This window comes from Aotus nancymaae, unplaced genomic scaffold (assembly GCF_030222135.1).
Source record: "Aotus nancymaae isolate 86718 unplaced genomic scaffold, 86718_ANA_hifiasm-v0.15.2.pri h1tg000010l, whole genome shotgun sequence".
Lineage (NCBI taxonomy): Eukaryota > Metazoa > Chordata > Mammalia > Primates > Aotidae > Aotus > Aotus nancymaae.
The window spans coordinates 11,066,465-11,085,653 of record NW_026988421.1 but is presented as its reverse complement, the minus strand read 5'-3'; the positions used below and the strand labels follow the sequence as shown (position 1 = coordinate 11,085,653).

At 43.5% G+C, this 19,189-nt stretch overlaps 1 protein-coding gene across 1 annotated transcript in view; it reads right to left on the bottom strand.

Annotated features, from left to right (window-relative positions):
• The window catches only part of MCMBP (minichromosome maintenance complex binding protein), a 45,884-nt gene extending 31,672 nt beyond the window's left edge, over positions 1-14,212 (bottom strand). Inside the window, exons 1-2 of the mRNA XM_021676947.2 lie at positions 14,154-14,212; positions 385-470 (exon numbers count right to left, since the gene is read on the bottom strand). Coding sequence (XP_021532622.2) covers positions 385-470; positions 14,154-14,211 — 144 coding nt within the window. The 5' untranslated portion in view covers position 14,212. The remainder of the gene's footprint in view (positions 1-384; positions 471-14,153) is intronic.
• Between the last annotated feature and the right edge of the window lie 4,977 nt (positions 14,213-19,189).

Genomic DNA, 19,189 nt, shown 5'->3' with positions numbered 1-19,189 from the left:
AATGTAAAAGAATGCTAAAAAATGTTTTTCATTTAGAACACTTTTCAATTAGCAAAAAGGCATTCACCTCATTGAGCTCTTAAAACTAGCACACGCCAATTCTTTCAAAATGAAGGTAATAAAACAAAGGTAATTGATGCTTTTGCAACTAAAGATTTGTCTTAGGAAGCAATACAGTCAGTTACTGCCACCTAGAGGCATAATGTATTAGTATTTATTTGCTTAAACAATTAGCAAGAGACGAAAATCTTTTCATACAAACATACTTGAAGCAGAAGTACACATTAATCTACATATTTTTAAATTACACGTGTGCTACTACTCTACCAAGAGAAACTGTATAGTCTGCCCAACCCTCTCCCCCGAAAATAGCAATAAGCTTACCCACTTAGGAGCATTATTTTCCTTCAGTTTTTCCTTAAAATACTCAATTACTTTCTTCTCCCAGTCAGGATTAACTCCATTTTGGGCTGAAAGACAAATGTACTTTTCAAAGCTAATATACAGGCAATATATAATCAGAGACTATGATCAGGTGAGTCACACAATAGTTTAGCCAGCAAAAATCAAACTAAAATGTGCTACTATGATAGAATCAACTTTAGCTAGAAGGGTGAATTTTGTACTTCAGCATGTCTGAAGAACTACACAAGACACATTCAAGAAACTGTACTGGGCCGGGAGAGGGACAGTTATAAATCAGGAGGATGCTGACTTCCTGCCAGCTCTCTGGCACCCACAGTGAAGCTGGAGACACCTACAGAATGAGATACAAAGCCATCTAGATTCAGCAGCATATGAGCCACTGCTTGTAAAGTACTTTGTTCTTTTAAAACATTTTTATGTAGTTTTCTGTTAATCTTTACAACTATCCTAAAATGAAAAGCTGAAGTTTATTTATAATTTCATTTGGGAATAATTCCAGATTTAAAAAAGATGGAAAGAACACCTGTATCCCTGCCTCACTTGCTTATCATTTGCTCTATCTCTTATTATTTTTCTGACTCATTTAAGTTGCACAGGCTGGGTGTGGTGGCTCACGCCCATAATTCCAGCACTTTGGGAGGCTGAGGTGGGGGGGATCACCTGAGGTTGGGAGTTTGAGACCAGTCTGACCAACATGGAGAAACTTCATCTCTACTAAAAATATAAAACTAGTCAGGCGTGATGGTGCATGCCTGTAATCTCAGCTACTCGGGAGCCTGAGGCAGAACTGCTTGAATCTGGGAGGTGGAAGTTGCGGCGAGCCAAGATCGCACCATTGCACTCCAGCCTGGGCAACAAGAGCGAAACTCCATCTCAAAAAAATCAAACAAACAAACAAAAAGATTAAGTTGCACTATCAGGTATTTTTACCTCCAGATATTTCAGTATGTCTCCTAAGGAAACTATCTTCTATAACCGTAGTACTGTTATCAACCTCAGGAAATTCAAAATTGACCCAATACTTTTTATCTAACCTACGATCCATATTCCAATTTGTCTTATGACCCAATACTATCCTCTGTAGCACTTTTTTCCCTTCAGTACAGGACCTGGCCTAGGATCACTTTTGCATTTAGCTATCAGGTCTCTTTACTCTCCTTTAATCTGAAATAGTTCCTCAAGCTTTATATTTTATGACATTGCTATTTAAGAAGAATAAGGTCCTTTTTAAAACATTGAATGCTTCTCAATTTGGATTTGTTGGTTCCCTTATGATTAGATTCCAATCAAGTATAACCAAACTGCTGTTTAAATGATGGTTTCAAACTGCTGTTTAAGTGATGTTGTCAAACTACTATTTAAGTGATATTTTGTCCTTCCAGGTATCTGGAAAGACATGATCTTCATCTTCCCTTCATTGGTGATGTTAATTTTGATCACCCAGTCAAAGTGATAGTCCATTTATCTACTGTGCAGTTTATTTACTCCTTACAATTAACATGTCATCTACAGAAGGCACTTACGGGAATTGGCCAAGACAAAAAAGTGAGCTATTGATGGAATACAGATTTATGTGAACTAAAACCACCAAACCACACAGCGGGCCAATCCTGCCACTGTTTGTATTCATCACACAAGTGTTATGAAGATTTGGAGTACAAAACAAAAATTCTACACTTGTTATGGAGCTGAATTTGTTGAAAATGCTCATACAATCCTAACACCATGTTTGAGCAGGACTTCCAAACACGGTTACTTAACTGGACAAAGGCCAGTTCTGAAAAAGAAGTAGGGATGGGTGACTCCTCAGGTGATTCTGACGCCCAGGCGTTAAATCCAGTAGTAAACTGGTCCTCAAAGTTGGTTCCCTGAACAGCATCATTAGCACCACCTGAATACTTGTTAGAAATGCAAATTATTCAGCCCAACCCCAAACCACAGAATCAGAAACTCTTAAGGGTGGAGCCTAGCAATTCATGTTTTAAAAAGTCCTCTAGGTGACTGACTGTAACAACACTAGACACAGTGAATTGGGTAAAAGATAAGTGGGTATTTTCGCTTGTAGTCAAAATGGATGTTTAAAGAAAAGACTGTTACACAGCCACGACTGCCACACTAACTATTCTGCCTGCAATTGTGTAAAAAACATAAGAATACCACATAATAAGTAGTAAAGCTATATTAAGCAGTGACTGGGAAGCAGCAAGTTATTTCTAAGTTACTTGAATGTATATAAATGCAATTTTTTTTTTTTTTTTTTTTGAGACAGGGTGTTGCTCTGTCACCCAGGATGGAATGCAGTGGCGTCATCCTGGCTCACTGCAACCTAAATTTCCTGAGCTCAATTGATCGTCTGGTCTCAGTCTCCCGAGTAGCTGGGACCCAGGCATGTCCCACCATGCCTGGCTACCTTTAAATTTTTTTGTAGATACAGAGGTCTTGCTATGTTGTCCAGGTTGGTCTTGAACTCCTGGGCTCAAGTAATTGATCCTTCCAACTCTGGACTTAAAATGAAAAAAAATCTCCCAGCTAGGCACAGTGGCTCACAACTGTAATTGCAGCACTTTGGGAGGCTGTGGCAGGTGGATCACCTGAGGTCAGGAGTTCGAGACAAGCCTGGCCAGCATGGTAAAACCCCATTTCTACTAAAAATACAAAAATTAGCCAGACGTGGTGGTGTGTGACTATAATTCTAACTACTTGGGAAGCTGAGGCACGAGAATCACTTGAACCCGGGAGGCAGAGGTTGTAGTGAACCAAGATTACCCCACTGCACTCCAGCCCTAGTGCTTAGAACAAAACTCCACCTCCACCCCCATAAAAAAGAAAAAATTATCAAGACACTGGATTCCTCCAGACCTCATGTATGTCTTTCTCCCTTAGGATCCAATTATGTATCCTTACCATCTTGCTGCAATAAATCTTGGGAGAAGTACAACTACACAACGAGTCATATAAGTCCTTCTAGTAATTCCTCAGGCATATGGATGGTTGTGGGACCACCACCAACACATCTGTGTATGAATACTTCATTTCTTTTCATTGCTATTATTTCTCTGAATAACAACCAATTTGTTTATCTGTTTGCTTACTGAAGGACATTCAGATTGTCTTCAGGTTTTGACAACTATGAACGAAACTATAGAACACGTGTCTACAGATTTTCATGTGAACATGAACTTTCATTTTTCTAGAATGAACATCTAGATATGACACAACTGGGTACATGGTAAATATATGATTAAGATTCTGCCTGTCTTCCAAAGTGGCTACACCATTTGCTTTGTAAGAGATCTAGCTGCTCATATCCTTGCCAGTACTATCATCACTATGTATTTTTAAATTTTAGCTGTTCTACTATGTAATACCATGGCTTAAATTTCCATCTTTTCAGAGGGATATTTGCCATCCTTATATCCTTTCTGGTGAAATGTCTATTTAAGCCTACTTAACTCTTTTTCCCCTTTTAAAACTGAGTTTTTAAATTGCCACTGTGTTTTCTTTTATATTCTGGATTCAAGTTCTTTTTCTGATATTGGATTTTCAAATATATTCTCCCAGTGTATAGCCTGTCTTTTCATGCTAATAGTATTTTTTTTTTTTTTTTTTTTTTTTACAGAGGAAAGGTTTTTAATTTTGATGAAGCCCAATTTATCAAATTTTTATTTTATGCATTGTGCCTCTGTTGTCATGTTTTAAGAACTCATTGCCAAACCCCAGGTCACAAAGATCTGTTTTCTTTTAAAAGTTTTATAGTTTCAGGTTTTATAGTTAGATCTATAATTCATTTTGAGTTAATTTTTATATGAAATGAGGTATAGGTCAAGATTTGTATTTTCACATGCAAAGGTTGAATTGTTCAAGTCTTTGTTGAAAATAATAGCCTTTTTCCATTTGAATTAGCTTTTGTATCTTTGGGTTTTTTTTTTCTTTTTTTTTTTCCTAGAGACAGGGTTTCATCATGTTGGCCAGGCTGGTTTTGAACAGGTGATCCACCTGCCTCTGCTTCCCAAAGTGCTAGGATTACAGGCGTGAGTTTTGAACTCTTGACCTCAGGCGCCCACCCTTGTACTTCTGTTAAAAAGCAAGAGGGCCGGTGTGGTGGCTCCCGCCTGTAATCCCAGCACTTTGGGAGGCCAAGGTGGGCGGATCAACTGAGGTCAGGAGTTCGAGACCAGCCTGTCCAATACAGCTAAACCCAGTTTCTACTATAAATACAAAAATTAGCCAGGCGTGGTGGCATGCGCCTGTAATCCCAGCTACTTGGGAGGCTAAGACAGCAAAATCCTTTGAATCAGAGAGGCAGAAGTTTCAGTGAGCTGAGACTGCACCGCTGCACTCCAGCCTGGGTGACAGAGTGAGACTCAGTCTCCAAAAGAAAAAAAAAAAAAAGCAATGAGGACAACAGGAATAAACCTTGAAAACATTATGCTAAGTGAGATGAGCCAGACATAAAAGGTCAAATATTGTATGATTCTACTTACATGAGTTAACTAGAGTAGGTAAATTCAGTGAGAAACTACAATAGAACTTCTAGGGGGAGACTAGAGGGAACTGGGGCTGTGGGGACAGATGGCTATCTATTTCATCTTGGGTGAGTTTGGACAGTTTGTAGTTGTGATCAGCAGAATAATGCCCAACCCCTCCCCACCAAGATATTCATGTCCTAATCCCCAGAACTTGTAAATGTATGTTATATGGGAATTAGAGTAGCAAATGGAATTAAGGCTAATAATCAGTTGAACTTAAAAATGCAAAATTATCTGGGTGGGTTCAATGTAATCACAAGGGTCCTTAAATGTGGAAGGACGCAGCGAAAGAGGAAGTTAGAGTAAGATGTGAGAACAACTCAACTTGTTGTCTTTGAAAGTGGAAGGGGGCCACAAGCCAAAAAATGTGGGCAGACTCTAGATGCAGGAAAAGCCAAGGAATAGATTCTCTCTTAAAGCCTCCACAATGGAATGCAAGTTCTGTTAACAATTTGATTTTACCCCAGTAAGACCCATGTCAGACTCTGTCTCCAGGATTGTAAATAAAAACCTTTTGTTTTAAAGCCACTTATTTGTTACAGAAGAAATAGGAAACTAATACAGTGGTTTCTGAGGAACTGGTCCATTTCATCTAAGTAGATGAATTTGTATCTGTAGAGTTGTTTGTATTATCCTTTTCAAGCTTGTACAGTCTATGGTGGTCTCTCCTTTTCTAACATTGGTAATTTGTCTCCTTTTCCCCCCCCATCCTTTGCTGGTCTGGATAGAGGCTTACAATTTTATTAATTTATTTTTAAAGAGCTCTGGGTTTCACTGATTTTTTTTTTTCTATTTAATGGATTTTTCTATTTTTTTTTCTGTTTCCTATTTCTCTATTATTTCCTTTCTTGTTTAATTTGGGTTTATTTTGCTCTCCATTTCTAGTTTCATAGGTAGACGCTTAAATTATTCACAAGTCCTTTCTTCTCTTCTGATGAAGTCAGTTAATGCATTTAAGCACATCTTTGGCTGTATCTCACAAATTTTGATATGCTGAGTTTTCATTTTGGTTTAGTTCACAATATTTAAAGCTTTCCTTTGAGAATTTTTAGTCCACGGATTGTTTAGAAGTGTTCTTTTTAAAGTCTGATATTTGGTTTACGACCCAGAATATGGTTTATCTTGGTGAATGTTACATGTGCACTTGAAAAGAATGTGTATTTCACTGTCATTAGGTAGACAAATGTCAATTAGATCTACTTGGTTGATGGTGTTGTGTAGTTGTGTGTTGTTCAGTACTCTTGATTTTCTATCCACTATCATGTCAAGTACTGAGAAAGGAGTAGCAAAATATCTAACTACAATTGCAGATTTGCCTATTTTTTCTTTTACTTATGCTGGTTTTTGCTTCATACATTTTGAAGCTCTGTTGCTTGGTGCATATATAGTTAGCTCTTCTTGGTGAAGTGACTGTTTTAACATTATATAATGTGCCTCCTGTCCTCTTCTCACACAACCTTTCTTAAAAACATTTTAGGCCAGCCGGGCGTGGTGGCTCATGCCCATAATCCCAACACTTTGGGAGGCCGAGGCGGGTGGATCACGAGGTCAAGAGATCAAGACCATCCTGGTCAACATGGTGAAACCCTGTCTCTACTAAAAATGCAAAAATTAGCTGGGCATGGTGGCGTTCGCTGCGTAGTCCCAGCTACTTGGGAGGCTGAGGCAGGAGAATTGCTTGAACCCAGGAGGCGGAGGTTGCGGTGAGCCGAGATCGCGCCATTGCACTCCAGCCTGGGTAACAAGAGCGAAACTCCGTCTCAAAAAAAAAAAAAAAAAAAAAAAACATTTTAGGCCAGGCAAGGTGGCTCATGCCTGTAACCCCAGCACTTCAGGAGGCTGAGGCAGGTGGATTACCTGAGGTCAGGAGTTTGAGACCAGTCTGGCCAACGTGGTGAAACCTGTCTCTACTAAAAATACAAAACTTTAGCTGGGCGTGGTGGCAGCCACCTGTAATCCCAGCTACTTGGGAGGCTGAGGCAGGAGAATCACTTGAACCTGAGAAGTAAAATGGTGCAGCCACTGTGGAAAACTCTGGCAAGTCCTCAAAAAGTTAAATATAATATGACCTTGCAATTCCATCCCTAGGTATATCTGGGAAAGAATCAAAAACTTATATGCACACAAAAACATGTACATGAATGTTTATACCAGCACTATGTATAACAGGCAGGAAATAACCCAAGTGTCCGTCAACAAATACATGGATTAACAAAATGCAGTACATACAATGGAATATTATTTTCAGTCATAAAAACAATGCAGACTGGGTACAGTGGCTCACATCTGTAATCCCAGCACTTTGGAAGGCCGAGGCAGGAGGGTCACTTGAGGCCAGGAGTTTGAGCCCAGCCTGGGCAACATAGTGAGACCCCAAATCTATAAAAAATGTTTTAAAAATTAGCTGAGTGTGGTCATACATGCCTATAGCCCCAGCTACTCAGGAAGCTGAGGCTGCAGGATCACTTGAGACTGGAAGTTCAAGGCTGCTGTGAGCCACAATCTTGCCACAGCACTCCATCCTGGACGACAGAGATAGATTCTGTCTCAAAAAGAAAAGGAATGCAGTATGCAGTACTCATTCATATTATGACATGGATGAACCATGAAAATATCATGGTAAATGAAAAGAAGCCAGACCCCAAAGGCCACATGTTGTATAATTCCATCTACATGAAACGTTCAGAATAGGTAAATCCGTGGGCAGACGAACAGTTGTGGGTGGGGGTTGCAGTGAACCAAGATCTCCCCATTGCACTCCAGCCTGGGCAAGAGTGAGACTCTGCCTCACTCCATCTCAAAAAGAAAAAGAAAATGATAGTAGTGATGATGGTTGCACAACATCATTATGAATATAGCAAAAAAAAAAAAAAATTGAATGGTACATTTTAAAATGGTAAATTTTGTTATGTGAATTATATTTCAAAAAAAAAAATTTTGGACCAACCTGAACAACACAGTGAAACCCCATCTCTACTAAAACACAAAAAATTAGCCGGCATGACAGCGTGCGCCTGTAGTCCCAGCTACTCGGAAGGCTGAGGCAGGAAAATTGCCTGAACCTGGGAGGCAGAGGTTGCAGTGAGCCGAGATCATGCCACTGTACTCCAACCTGGGTGACAGAGGCAACATAGCAAGACTCTGTCTCAAAAAAGAAAAAAAAAGGCGGGGGAGGGAACCTTTAAAAGCAGAAATAAGTTAAAAGTGGTTACTTCGGGCCGTGTGTGGTGGCGAGGTAGGTGGATCATGAGGTCAGGAGATCAAGACCATTCTGGCCAGTATGGTGAAACGCCGTCTCTACTAAAAATACAAAATTTAGCCAGGCGTGGGGGCATACACCTCCCAGCTACTCAGGAGTCTGAGGCAGGAGAATCGCTTGAACTCAGGAGGGGGAGGTTGCAGTGAGCCGAGATCACACCACTCCAGTCCAGCCTAAGCAACAAAGCTAAGACTGTCTCAGGAAAAAAAAAAAAAAAAAAAAAAAAAAAAAATTGGTTATTTCAATGGAGAGAGCACATACTTTTATTCAGTTCATACCATCATGTTGGTTTTTTTGAAACCACGTGTTAAGTTATCAAAAACTCCTTTTTATGCCATTTGCCATGGCTACAAGAGCTATTCTTCTTCTCAGAACACCCCCACTGTTGAGGTGTGGACAACAGTCACAACTGTCCCACGTAACACTGTGCCATGGCCACAGATGACTGATCTCTGAGTGAATGGATTCCTGACTCCATGTTGTGCCAATCAGAGTTTCTATGCCTGAAAATAAAGATGCTAGCTAGCGTGGGTTGGAACTGTGAATAAGTAAATTTGAGAGACATGGAGTAGAAACAGAAAGTTAAGTGTGCAGAGATGAATGTAGCCTAAGAGAGAAATACTGAGTTGCTTGGATTCCTGCTAGCTTTCCAGTTCCTGATTCCACTCAGTCTCTTGGAATACCCAATCACTCTCCCTGCCATTGGGTTTATAGCCTTAATATAAATTACCTTTTTTTCAGTGGCCTACCAAGGACAGAGTGGTAGGAGAGATCCAAGCTGGGTACGGACAATAAGGGCATGGATTGTCTGTTTAGATTCACGATGATAATAAAAAGCAGACCAATTATTTTGTTATTGCTTTAAATTCTCTAAAATACTAGTGATAAATCAGTCTGCTCTGCCCAATCCACCAACACTGCTCTTTTTTGCATGAGCTAGCCTAGTTCTGCTAGATACAATCAAAGAACCTTAAATACAACCAGAATAACCATCTTGGTCTAACCAATGACTGAAGGGAAAACAGCAAAAGAGGCTGGGTACAGTAGCTCACATCTGTAATCCCAGCAATTTGGGAGGCCAAGGGGGCGGGGGCGGATCACTTGAGGCCAGTTCATGCCAAGATCATGGCACTGCACTCCAACCTGGGCGACAGAGGTGACAGAGGGAAGACTCTGTCTCAAAAAAAAAAAAAAAGGTGGGGGGCCAGGTGCGGTGGCTCACGCCTGTAATCCCAGCACTTTGGGAGGCCGAGGCGGGTGGATCACGAGGTCAAGAGATCGAGACCATCCTGGTCAACATGGTGAAACCCCGTCTCTACTAAAAATACAAAAAATTAGCTAGGCATGGTGGCGCGTGCCTGTAATCCCAGCTACTCAGGAAGCTGAGGCAGGAGAATTGCCTGAACCCAGGAGGCGGAGGTTGCGGTGAGCCGAGATCGCGCCATTGCACTCCAGCCTGGGTAACAAGAGCTAAACTCCGTCTCAAAAAAAAAACCAAAAAACAAAAAAAACCTCTAAAAGCAGAAACGGTTAAAGGTAGTTACTGCAGGCCAGGTGCGGTGGTTCATGCCTGTAATCCCAGCACTTTGTGAGGCCAAGGCAGGTGGATCACAAGGTCAGGAGATGAGACCATCCTGGCCAACATGGCAAAACCCTGTCTCTACTAAAAATACAAAATTTAGCCAGGCATGGTGGTGTGCACCTACAGTCCCAGCTACTCAGGAGACTAAGGCACGAGAATGGCTTGAACCCAGGAGGTAGAGGTTGCAGTGAGCCGAGATCACGCCACTGGCACTCCAGCCTGGGCAACAGAGCAAGATCCTGACTCCAAAAAAAGAAAAATTTTGAGATTTGTGATCTCAGTAGCCATTTCAATTAACAACATTTCTGATTAATCAGTCTTTCCACTGCTTTTGTTCAGCAAGTGTCCACTGAGCACTTTCAATGTACAAAGCACATTCTAGGAAATTAGGATATAATGGTGAATAATGCAGATACAGGCCCTGAATTTGCAGAGTCAAGATCCAGCAAAGGAACTTCGGAAACAAGGAATTTCAACAATGCGCTTTGCATACTAATTTTCAAAGACATATATAATAGGATCCTCCAGTAACATGGAGCAGGGGGTACCCTACCTTGGTACCTAACTTAGGTTTCCAAAGGAAAAGTAAAACTGAGCCAGAAAAGTAGACATGGGATGGAAGGGGGAATCAGGCACAAGAAATAGGATATGCAAAAGGCCTAGACACAGGTTCAAAATCAAAGAACTGAAAGAAGTTTCAGTGAGGCTGGAATGGAGAGTAAGAGGAGGGGACACGCAGTGGTAAAGTCTCAGAGCAAGGCAAGGGTGGAGCCAACAAGGGCCTCATAAATCACTTTAAAAGGCCTGGATCAGATAGGAAGGGCAATAAGAAGTCACTGAAAGGCAGGAAATCACACTGCCATGTGTGTACCTATGCAACAATCTTACATGTTCTTCACATGTACCCGAAAACCTAAAATGCAATATTAAAAAAAAAAAAAAAAGAAGTCACTGAAGGACTTGGTTCCAGCGTGGAAGGTGGAAGAGAAGCAAGACTCGAGGCAAAAAACAATTAGAGGACTGTTCCAGTGTCCAGGAAAGAGACTACAATGGCCTTAATTATGACAGTAACATTGGAGATGAAGGTCTGGGCCAGGCGCCGTGGCTCACATCTGTAATTCCAGCACTTTGGGAGGTCGAGGCAGGCAGGAGTTCGAGACCAGCCTTGCTAACATGGTGAAACCCCATCTCTACTAAAAATACAAAAATTAGCCGGGTATGGTGGAAGGCGCCTCTAATCCCAGCTACTTGGGAGGCTGAGGCAGGAGAATTGTTTGAACCTGAGAGGTGGGAGGTTGCAGTGAGCAGAGATCACCACTGCACTCCAGCCTGGGCGACAAGAGTGAAAAAAAAAAAAACACCAAAAACTAGAACTGATAAGATACAGTGACCAAATTAAAATCCCCAAAAAGTCAGTGAGTAGCTGGTTATCAAAAAAAAAAAAAAGAAAGAAAGAAAAAAAAAACTAGCATCATATACTAAAAAGTGGCATACTCCAGATCAGCGCTGTAAACAGAACTTTCTGATGTTAAGAATATTCCAGATCTCTGTTAATACAATAGCCGCCATCCACATGTAGCTACTGAGCACTTGAAATGTGGTTAGCAACATCAAACTTTTAATTTTGTGTAATTTTAATTAATTTACATTTAAATAGCCACACTTGGCTACTGCCCTGGACTGCACAGCTCTAGATTATTGTGACACCTAACCTAAAATATATGACAGGGTTAGTAAGTTTACACAACACTATATGACAAGGACAATAAGAATGGGGCTCACCCCTGTAATCCCAACACTTGGGGAGACTGAGGAGGGCGGATCACTTGAGGTCAGGAGTTCGAGACCAGCCTGGCCAACATGGTAAAACCCCATCTCTACTAAAAATACAAAAATTAGTGGGGTGTGGTGGTGGGTGCCTGTAATCCCAGCTAGTCGGGGGGCTGAGGTAGGAGAATCACTTGAACCCGGAAGGCAGACGTTGCAGTGAGCTGAGATGGTGCCACTGTACTCCAGCCTGGGCGACACAGTGAGACTCCATCTCAAAAAAAAAAAAAAGAAAAAAAGAATTGGAAAAAGATTCCAATACCGTTGGAAAGATGTCCAAGGTATATTAAGAAATGTGTATTTCAAAATAATATACACAACAAAACTGCACTTTTCAGTTTTAAAAAACGGTCTAAATATATGCAGAGAAAATATACACAACTGGGCTGGGCGTGGTGGCTCACGCCTGTAATCCAAGCACTTTGGAGGCCAAGGTGGGTGGATCACCTGAGGTCGGGAGTTCAAGACCAGCCTGACCAACGTGGTGAAACTCCATCTTTTAAAAAAAAAAAAAAAAAAGAAAAGAAAATATACACAACCATGAACCAAATGGTATCTTGAAGATGAAGGATCTTTAAAGATCTTTTGTTTTCTGCTATATGTTACTGAATTGCTTTTTTTCCTTTTGTACAATACATAGGCATTACCTTTCTACGGGGCGGCGGGGGGGTGGGGGGGGGTACAATTTCCTACTAAACCAAAAAGTTTAAGTTCTCACACAAGAATACTTGTAATGCTATTATTATAAAGGTGTGCAATACAGTCACAGTGATAGGAAAATACGGCAACAGCCTCTACAAACACTTTATGACTTCTCTTTAAGACACAACCTACATGGGAACAAGAGAAAGACATCAACAAACTTCAGGTTCCCACAACAATCCAAGAAATTTATAAAATACTCTAAAGCTTTTATTTGTATCTAAGTTATATCCTTTCTGTACCACGAAGATGTGTCTCTTAGGACATACACTTTGGAGACAAAATTTGACACAAATACATTCAAATCTCTATCAAATATGAAATCATCTCATTTATCCAGCAAAATCAGAGTATGGAGTATCTTTCATAAGTGAATATTCTAATATCAGTCACTGAAATTTAACCTTTTATTTTTGAAATTTAACCCTTTAAGCACCAAACCTTTTTACTTTGGAAGGATTTTTTCCTAAAATCCTTGCATCTCCACCCTCTTAAACCAATGCTACAATTGAATATTCACTTGACATTTTTGGGCCATTATGTTGAGCATCGATTATCAGTTCTAGGATTATTATGAACATAAATTACTAGGATTTAGTGGAGAAATACATGCCCCTTTCTCAAAGCACCCTTGACTGCTATATAGTGAATCTGCCTTTTTTTTTTTTTTTTTTTTAATGTGTAGGTGGTTTTAAATTTCTTCACCAGGCTGTCTGTTCACTGGCTGAGTCCGGATGCCTATCCAGGTTTTCTTCTAATGTAATGCCTTTAGTTTCAGCCTGGGAAACCAGATAACTAAATTAATTAAAATAACAGATAAATTAATAAGGACTTCCTGAGTGAGCACTAGAGGCTCTTCCATAAGAAACACCATACACTGTTTGCCGTCGGTTTTGGCCGCTGAGGATGATTTAGCTTCCTACTGGCTTTTCTCCCAAGTACCCCACGGTGTTTTCAATGAGCTAAGGTCGCTCTACAACTCTAACTTAACTCCAACAAGTCAGGTGTTGCCATCTACAGTGATTTCTAGTTGGGTCTGACCCCACCACTCATTACGTGCAAAAAGACACTGGGGAATGGGACGGTTGTCAAAATGCCCAGTTAAGGACAACAAATATAATTTTTTCTTCGTGTACCCTTCGCAGAAAAGTAGCAACAGCAATCACAACCAAAATTTACTAAGCTCGCCTGCAGCATTCTCAGCCCTATGTACAAACTCAAGTAGCTCAGTATTTCTTGCTGGCTCTGGGACAGGAGCAGATCCAGACTAGATGGGTTCTAAAGTCATCCCAATAGGAAAACTAAGCTATGAACCTTAAATCTTGCCTCTGAAAAAGAGAATGAGGTTAACACGGGAGTTAGAACCAACTTCTGTGCCAGCGAGCACTCCCCGACGAACCGGAAGTTTTGAAATATCCTGTGAGCTTCCCACAGGCAAAGTGGTTTTCCCTCCTCGCCGCTCTGCGGGGCCTCCCCAGGGTTCGAGGACCTCCAGGAGTTTGCTGTACCCGGGGCCCTGTCCGTGCCACAGGCCGGGAGAGAGGCGGTCAATCACAGCCCGCGCCCCACTTCACCTTGGCGGCTCGCGAACTGCGACTCGGGCAGGTGGGAGGCACCTGCGGCCGCGGCTACGGCTCCTGCCCGCGGCGCCCGGGGGAGAGGCTGTCCCAGCTGGGGCCGGCGCAGGCCCCGGGGCGCCGTCTCGGGCCGCACGAGCCCCCCAGGTGGTCCTGAGTGGGGGCCGCGCAGCGGGGCCGAATCCCGGGGCTCTGCAAACTCGGCTGCCCGCCCGGCCCAGCCCGGCCCGCCCCACGGCGCCGACACTCACCAAAGAAGCCCTGCACGATTCCCAGCGGGTGGCTGAGCCAATCCTCCCCACACGGCATCTCGCCGGCGGCCGGGGACGGCGCGGCCCGGGCGGCGGCGATCCGCGGGCCGAGCGCGGCCGGGCGGCCGGGTGGCCGGCGCCCAGCTCCTGTTCAGCTGCTTGGCCGCTCCTCGCCCGCGCCCTCCCACGCACAACGAGCGGCGGGGCACGGGCCTTCCGCACCTCAGGGAGGGCGGCTGCAGCAGGGCCGCCGAGGAGCTGCTGGCGACGGGCAGGCCGGCGCGTACTGGCCCGCAGCCTCCACTTCGCACAATGGCGGGAAACAGCCGCCGCCGACCGCGCTGCCTGCGACCTGGGTGGAGCTCGCGCGGGGAGGGGCGGTGGGAGCGCGCGGCGCGGCTCTGCGCGGTGAGGAGGCGGGGCGGGCCGGGGCGGCCGCCATCTTGGAGACGGGCAAAAGGAAGGGCACGGAGCGCCGCAGGAGGCTGCGCAGCGCCGGGCCCGGCGTCGCGTTCCAAGGGCGGCGCGTTGTCGTTTTTCCCACTGTGCCGGCGTGGAGGGAAGGCTCCCGTAATGGGCTTATCAGAGCGCCAAGCGAGTCCTTGCTCAACAGCCGCAGAGCATAAGCTCAGAGACCTGAGAGTCATCTCTGGGCAAAATTAGTGGGCGAAACAGCCTTGGGAATCTGCCCACCTCCTCTTCGTGCCTTTTTTTGTTTTTTTTTTTTTTTTTCTGGTGGCAGCTCTTATATCTGGCCCTTGGCCCGGAACCCTGAGTGGTGACTTTCCCTCAGCTGCACAGGGTCTCCCTGAGGAAGGTGCACATTTAGAGAAGGGGAACCTCGGAGGACCCCGCGCTCCTTCTGCGGTGGCGTTCAGGCCCCGTGGCTCGGAGACGATTCCTCTAAACGCGCCGGGCCCGGCCTACGCCCTGGCTGCTGACACCCGGGTCCGCCTCTGGAAGCCGGCAGCGGTCGGGCAGCGGGGCGACGCTCCTGCACCTCGTGCCGACAGGATACTCTGGAGAAAGGAAGCTACGAAGACCGACTGTAGCAGCCTTTTGCTGAGGCAATTTGGAAAATTTCCAAGTTCAAGAGTGAAACTGTGGGAGTCACTCTGAACCTCTTCTGGTTCAGGAGGCTGTCTGATTAAAAAAAAAAAAAGAATGAAGCTGTTTCCCCTGGGCCTGGAATTTACCTAAGAAAACCCCAGGTACATCAGATATAGTTACTCAATGAAAAAAGGGCATGGTGACGGAAGGGGGATGACCGGAGTGCAATCTACAAAGGGAGGAGCTGAAGGAAAAGAACGGAACCCGCATCTCAAGTCCTCTTTGGGGCTGTAGGGAGGGAAATATCTTTCTGCCTTTCTAGGTTCTTATCACAAAGCACGTATTGGCAAGATAAAAACAAATTTTAGTAACGCACATCTCATACATACATGGGCAAAACTCAAGGAAGAGTAACTCAAAGACGTGGTTTAGAATGGGCAATTACGTAGCGTTTACAATAAAGAACAATAAATTTGTGGAGAAATGACAGGACAAAGGAAAGCAGTTTGAGGTTTCCAAAAGCAACAGACTGAAGGTAGAGATATGAGAAACTAATGGTAGCTACAGGTAGTGAGTGAAGTGTGTTATGTAGGTTCTTCTAGTGCCATCTCTGGCTGATAAAGGTCTAAAGTTGTCTCTGGTGATTAACTTTTGTCTTTTGTAGAGAGGAGGTGGGACATCTTTGAAAATTTACGTCCCGCTTTTAGACAGATAGTGGAAGGGTAGGGAGCTTGTTTTGTACAGAAGCTCCTCTATTTAGTCTACTTATGAGGGGGGTTACATCCCAATAAACCGATTGTAAATTGAAAATATCATTAGTTGAAAATGTGTTAAGCTGGACGCGGTGGCTCAGGCCTGTAATCCCAGCACCTTGGGAGGCCGAGGCGGGTGGATCACGAGGTCAAGAGATCGAGACCATCCTGGTCAACATGGTGAAACCCCGTCTCTACTGAAAATACAAAAAATTAGCTGGGCATGGTGGCGCGTGCCTGTAATCCTAGCTACTGAGGAGGCTGAGGCAGGAGAATTGCCTGAACCCAGGAGGCGGAGGTTGCAGTAAGCCGAGATCGCGCCATTGCACTCCAGCCTGGGTAACAAGAGTGAAACTCCGTCTCAAAAAAAAAAAAAAGAAAATGTGTTTAATGCACCAAACCTGGCCGGGCTCGGTGTAGAAATACAAAAATTAGCTGGGCATGGTGGCACGCGCCTGTACTCCCAGCTACTCGGGAGGCTGAGGCAGGAGAATTGCTTGAACCCAAGAGGCGGAGGTTGCAGTGAGCCCAGTTTGTGCCACAGCACTCCAGCCTGGGCGACAGAGTGAGATTCCATCTCAGAAAAAAAAAAAAAAAAAAAAAAAAATATATATATATATATATATATATGCCCCAAATATATATATATATATATATATGGATGTGAAGGACTCACATATGTATGTTTATATATTTATATTTCCATAAATATAAATATATATACACATATATATTTGGGGCTTTATAAAAACAAAGGAATCACTGAGGAAGGGTGGAGGCAGGTCTTTATATTTTTTGAGATGGAGTTTTGCTCTGTCACCAGGCTAGAGTGCAGTGGCATGATCTTGGCTCATTGCAACCTCTGCTTCCTGGGTTCAAGAGATTCTTCTGCCTCAACCTCCTGAGTAGCTGGGACTTTAGGCACCCGCCACCACACCCGGCTAACTTTTTGTATTTTAGTAGAGAGGGGGGTTTCACCATGTTGGCCAGGATGGTCTTGATCTCCTGACCTCGTGATCCGCCTGCCTTGGCCTCCCAAAGTTCTGGGATTGCAGGCATGAGCCACCACCCATGGCCAAGGCAGGTCTTATGTTGGAATATGCAAGAGCAAAGTGGTCCTTTGCAATTAACCCTTTCTCAGAACTCAAAAGGTAGGGGGGATTCCTGAACTGTTTCTGTTTTTTGCTGGGGGCAAAAAGTAGGGAAGATGGCACTCATTGACCAAGTCAAAATGTTTCTGGGCTAATTGATGCAGAGGTTGTGAGTCAGAGTTATATTGTTAACCTAGTCTGACTGCTGGGCACAGTGGTTCATGCCTGTAATCCCAGCACTTTTGGAGTCCAACGTGGGCAAGTTGTTTGAGCCTAGGAGTTCGACACCAGCCTGGGCAACGTGGTGAATCCCTGTCTCTAAAAATAATACAAAAATTAGTTGGTGTGTGCCTGTAGTCCCAGCTACTTGAGAGGCTGAGGTGGGAGGATCATTTGAGCCCAGGAGGTTGAGGCTGCAGTGAGCCATAATTGTGCTACTTCAGTATGGGTGACAGAGTGAGATCGTGTCTAAAAAAAGAAAATTAAATATAATCTGACCATTGTTTGTATATGCAGTTCTCTTAGAAACATTGTGCAAGACATGTATGTAATTTAAAAGTTGTTAGCAGTCATACTTTAAAAAGTAAAAAGAAATAGGTAAATAATAATAATAACAATTATTTTTTAATAGAGACGGGTTTTCATCATGTTGGCCAGGCTGGTCTCAAACTCCTGACCTCGTGATATGCCTGCCTTGGCCTCCCAAAGTGCTGAGATTACAGGCGTGAGCCACTGCACCCGGCTATTATTATTTTTTGAGATGGAAGCTCACTCTGTCGCCCAGCCTGGAGTGCAGTGGTGCGATCTTGGCTTACTGCAATCTCTGCCTCCCGGGTTCAAGTGATTCTCCTGCCTCAGCCTCCAGAGTAGCTGGGATTATAGGCACTTGCTACCACACTTGGCTAATTTTTGCATTTTTAGTAGAGACAGGATGATCCACCTGCCTCTGCCTCCCAAAGTGTTAGGATTACAGATGTGAGCCACCACACCTGACCATAAATTAATTTTAGTAGTGTATTTTACTCAGCATGTCAAAATTAATGCAATTTGGAAAAAAATCAATACAAATATTATTAATAAGATATTTTACTTTGTTTCCTGAAGTCTTTGAAATTCTGTGTATATTTTATACTTATAGCACTTCTCAATTCAGATAGTCATATTTCCAGTGCTCAATAGACACAGGTGGCTAGAGGCTACCAGTTTTGACAGCATGAGATACTGTGTTTTACAGGACTGGAAATGCCAACCAATTCAATATTCAAATCATAGGGGGTAAAATTTTTGCTGAAAAGCATTTCCAAGGGTCCTTTGAGACTTCTTGGGTAATCAGGATAATCCAGCCTTATGGCAAAGTTCAAATCAAGGATGGTTTTCTCCTACTGAAGCCTATTTCAAATCACCTCAAGTTAACCCCCAATTAGGCTGAAAAATGAGCTTGTGAATCAGATAAGGAAGTAAAGTATTCGGAACTGACTGGAAATAAAACACCAGGAGCAGGGCTGGAAAAAGCTAGCAACTGTCCAGCCTAGGCAGCATAGGCTGATCCCATCTCTACAAAAATTAAAATTAAAATAAATGAGCCAGGCATGGCGGCACATGCCTGTGGTCCCAGCTACTCAAAAGGCTGAGGTGAGAGGATCGCTTGGATCTGGGAGGTTGAGGCTGCAGTGAGCCATGATTGTGCCACTGCAGTCCAGCCTGGGTGACAAAGCAAGATCCTGTCTCAGAAAAAAAGAAAAAAGAAGCCAGAAACTTGTGTAGGCTTTAAAAGCAAACCTTAAGCCTCAAACTTTTACCAGCAAGAAATGGGCTGCCAAGGCTGTAGAGCCCCAAAGAGGGACAGACATGCTTCCTGATAACATTTATTGGTTTTTTTTTGAGATAGAGTCTCACTCTGTTGCCTATTGCCTAGGCTGGAGTGCAGTGGTGTGATCTCAGCTAACTACAACCTCCGCCTCCCGGGTTTAAGAGCTTCTCCTGCCTCAGCCTCCTGAGTAGCTGGGGCTACAGGCACATGCCAACACACCTGGCTAATTTTTGTATTTGCAATAGAGATGGGGTTTCACCATGTTGGCCAGCCTGGTTTTGAACTCCTGGCATCAAATGATCTGCTTGCCTTGGCCTTCCAAAGTGTTAGATT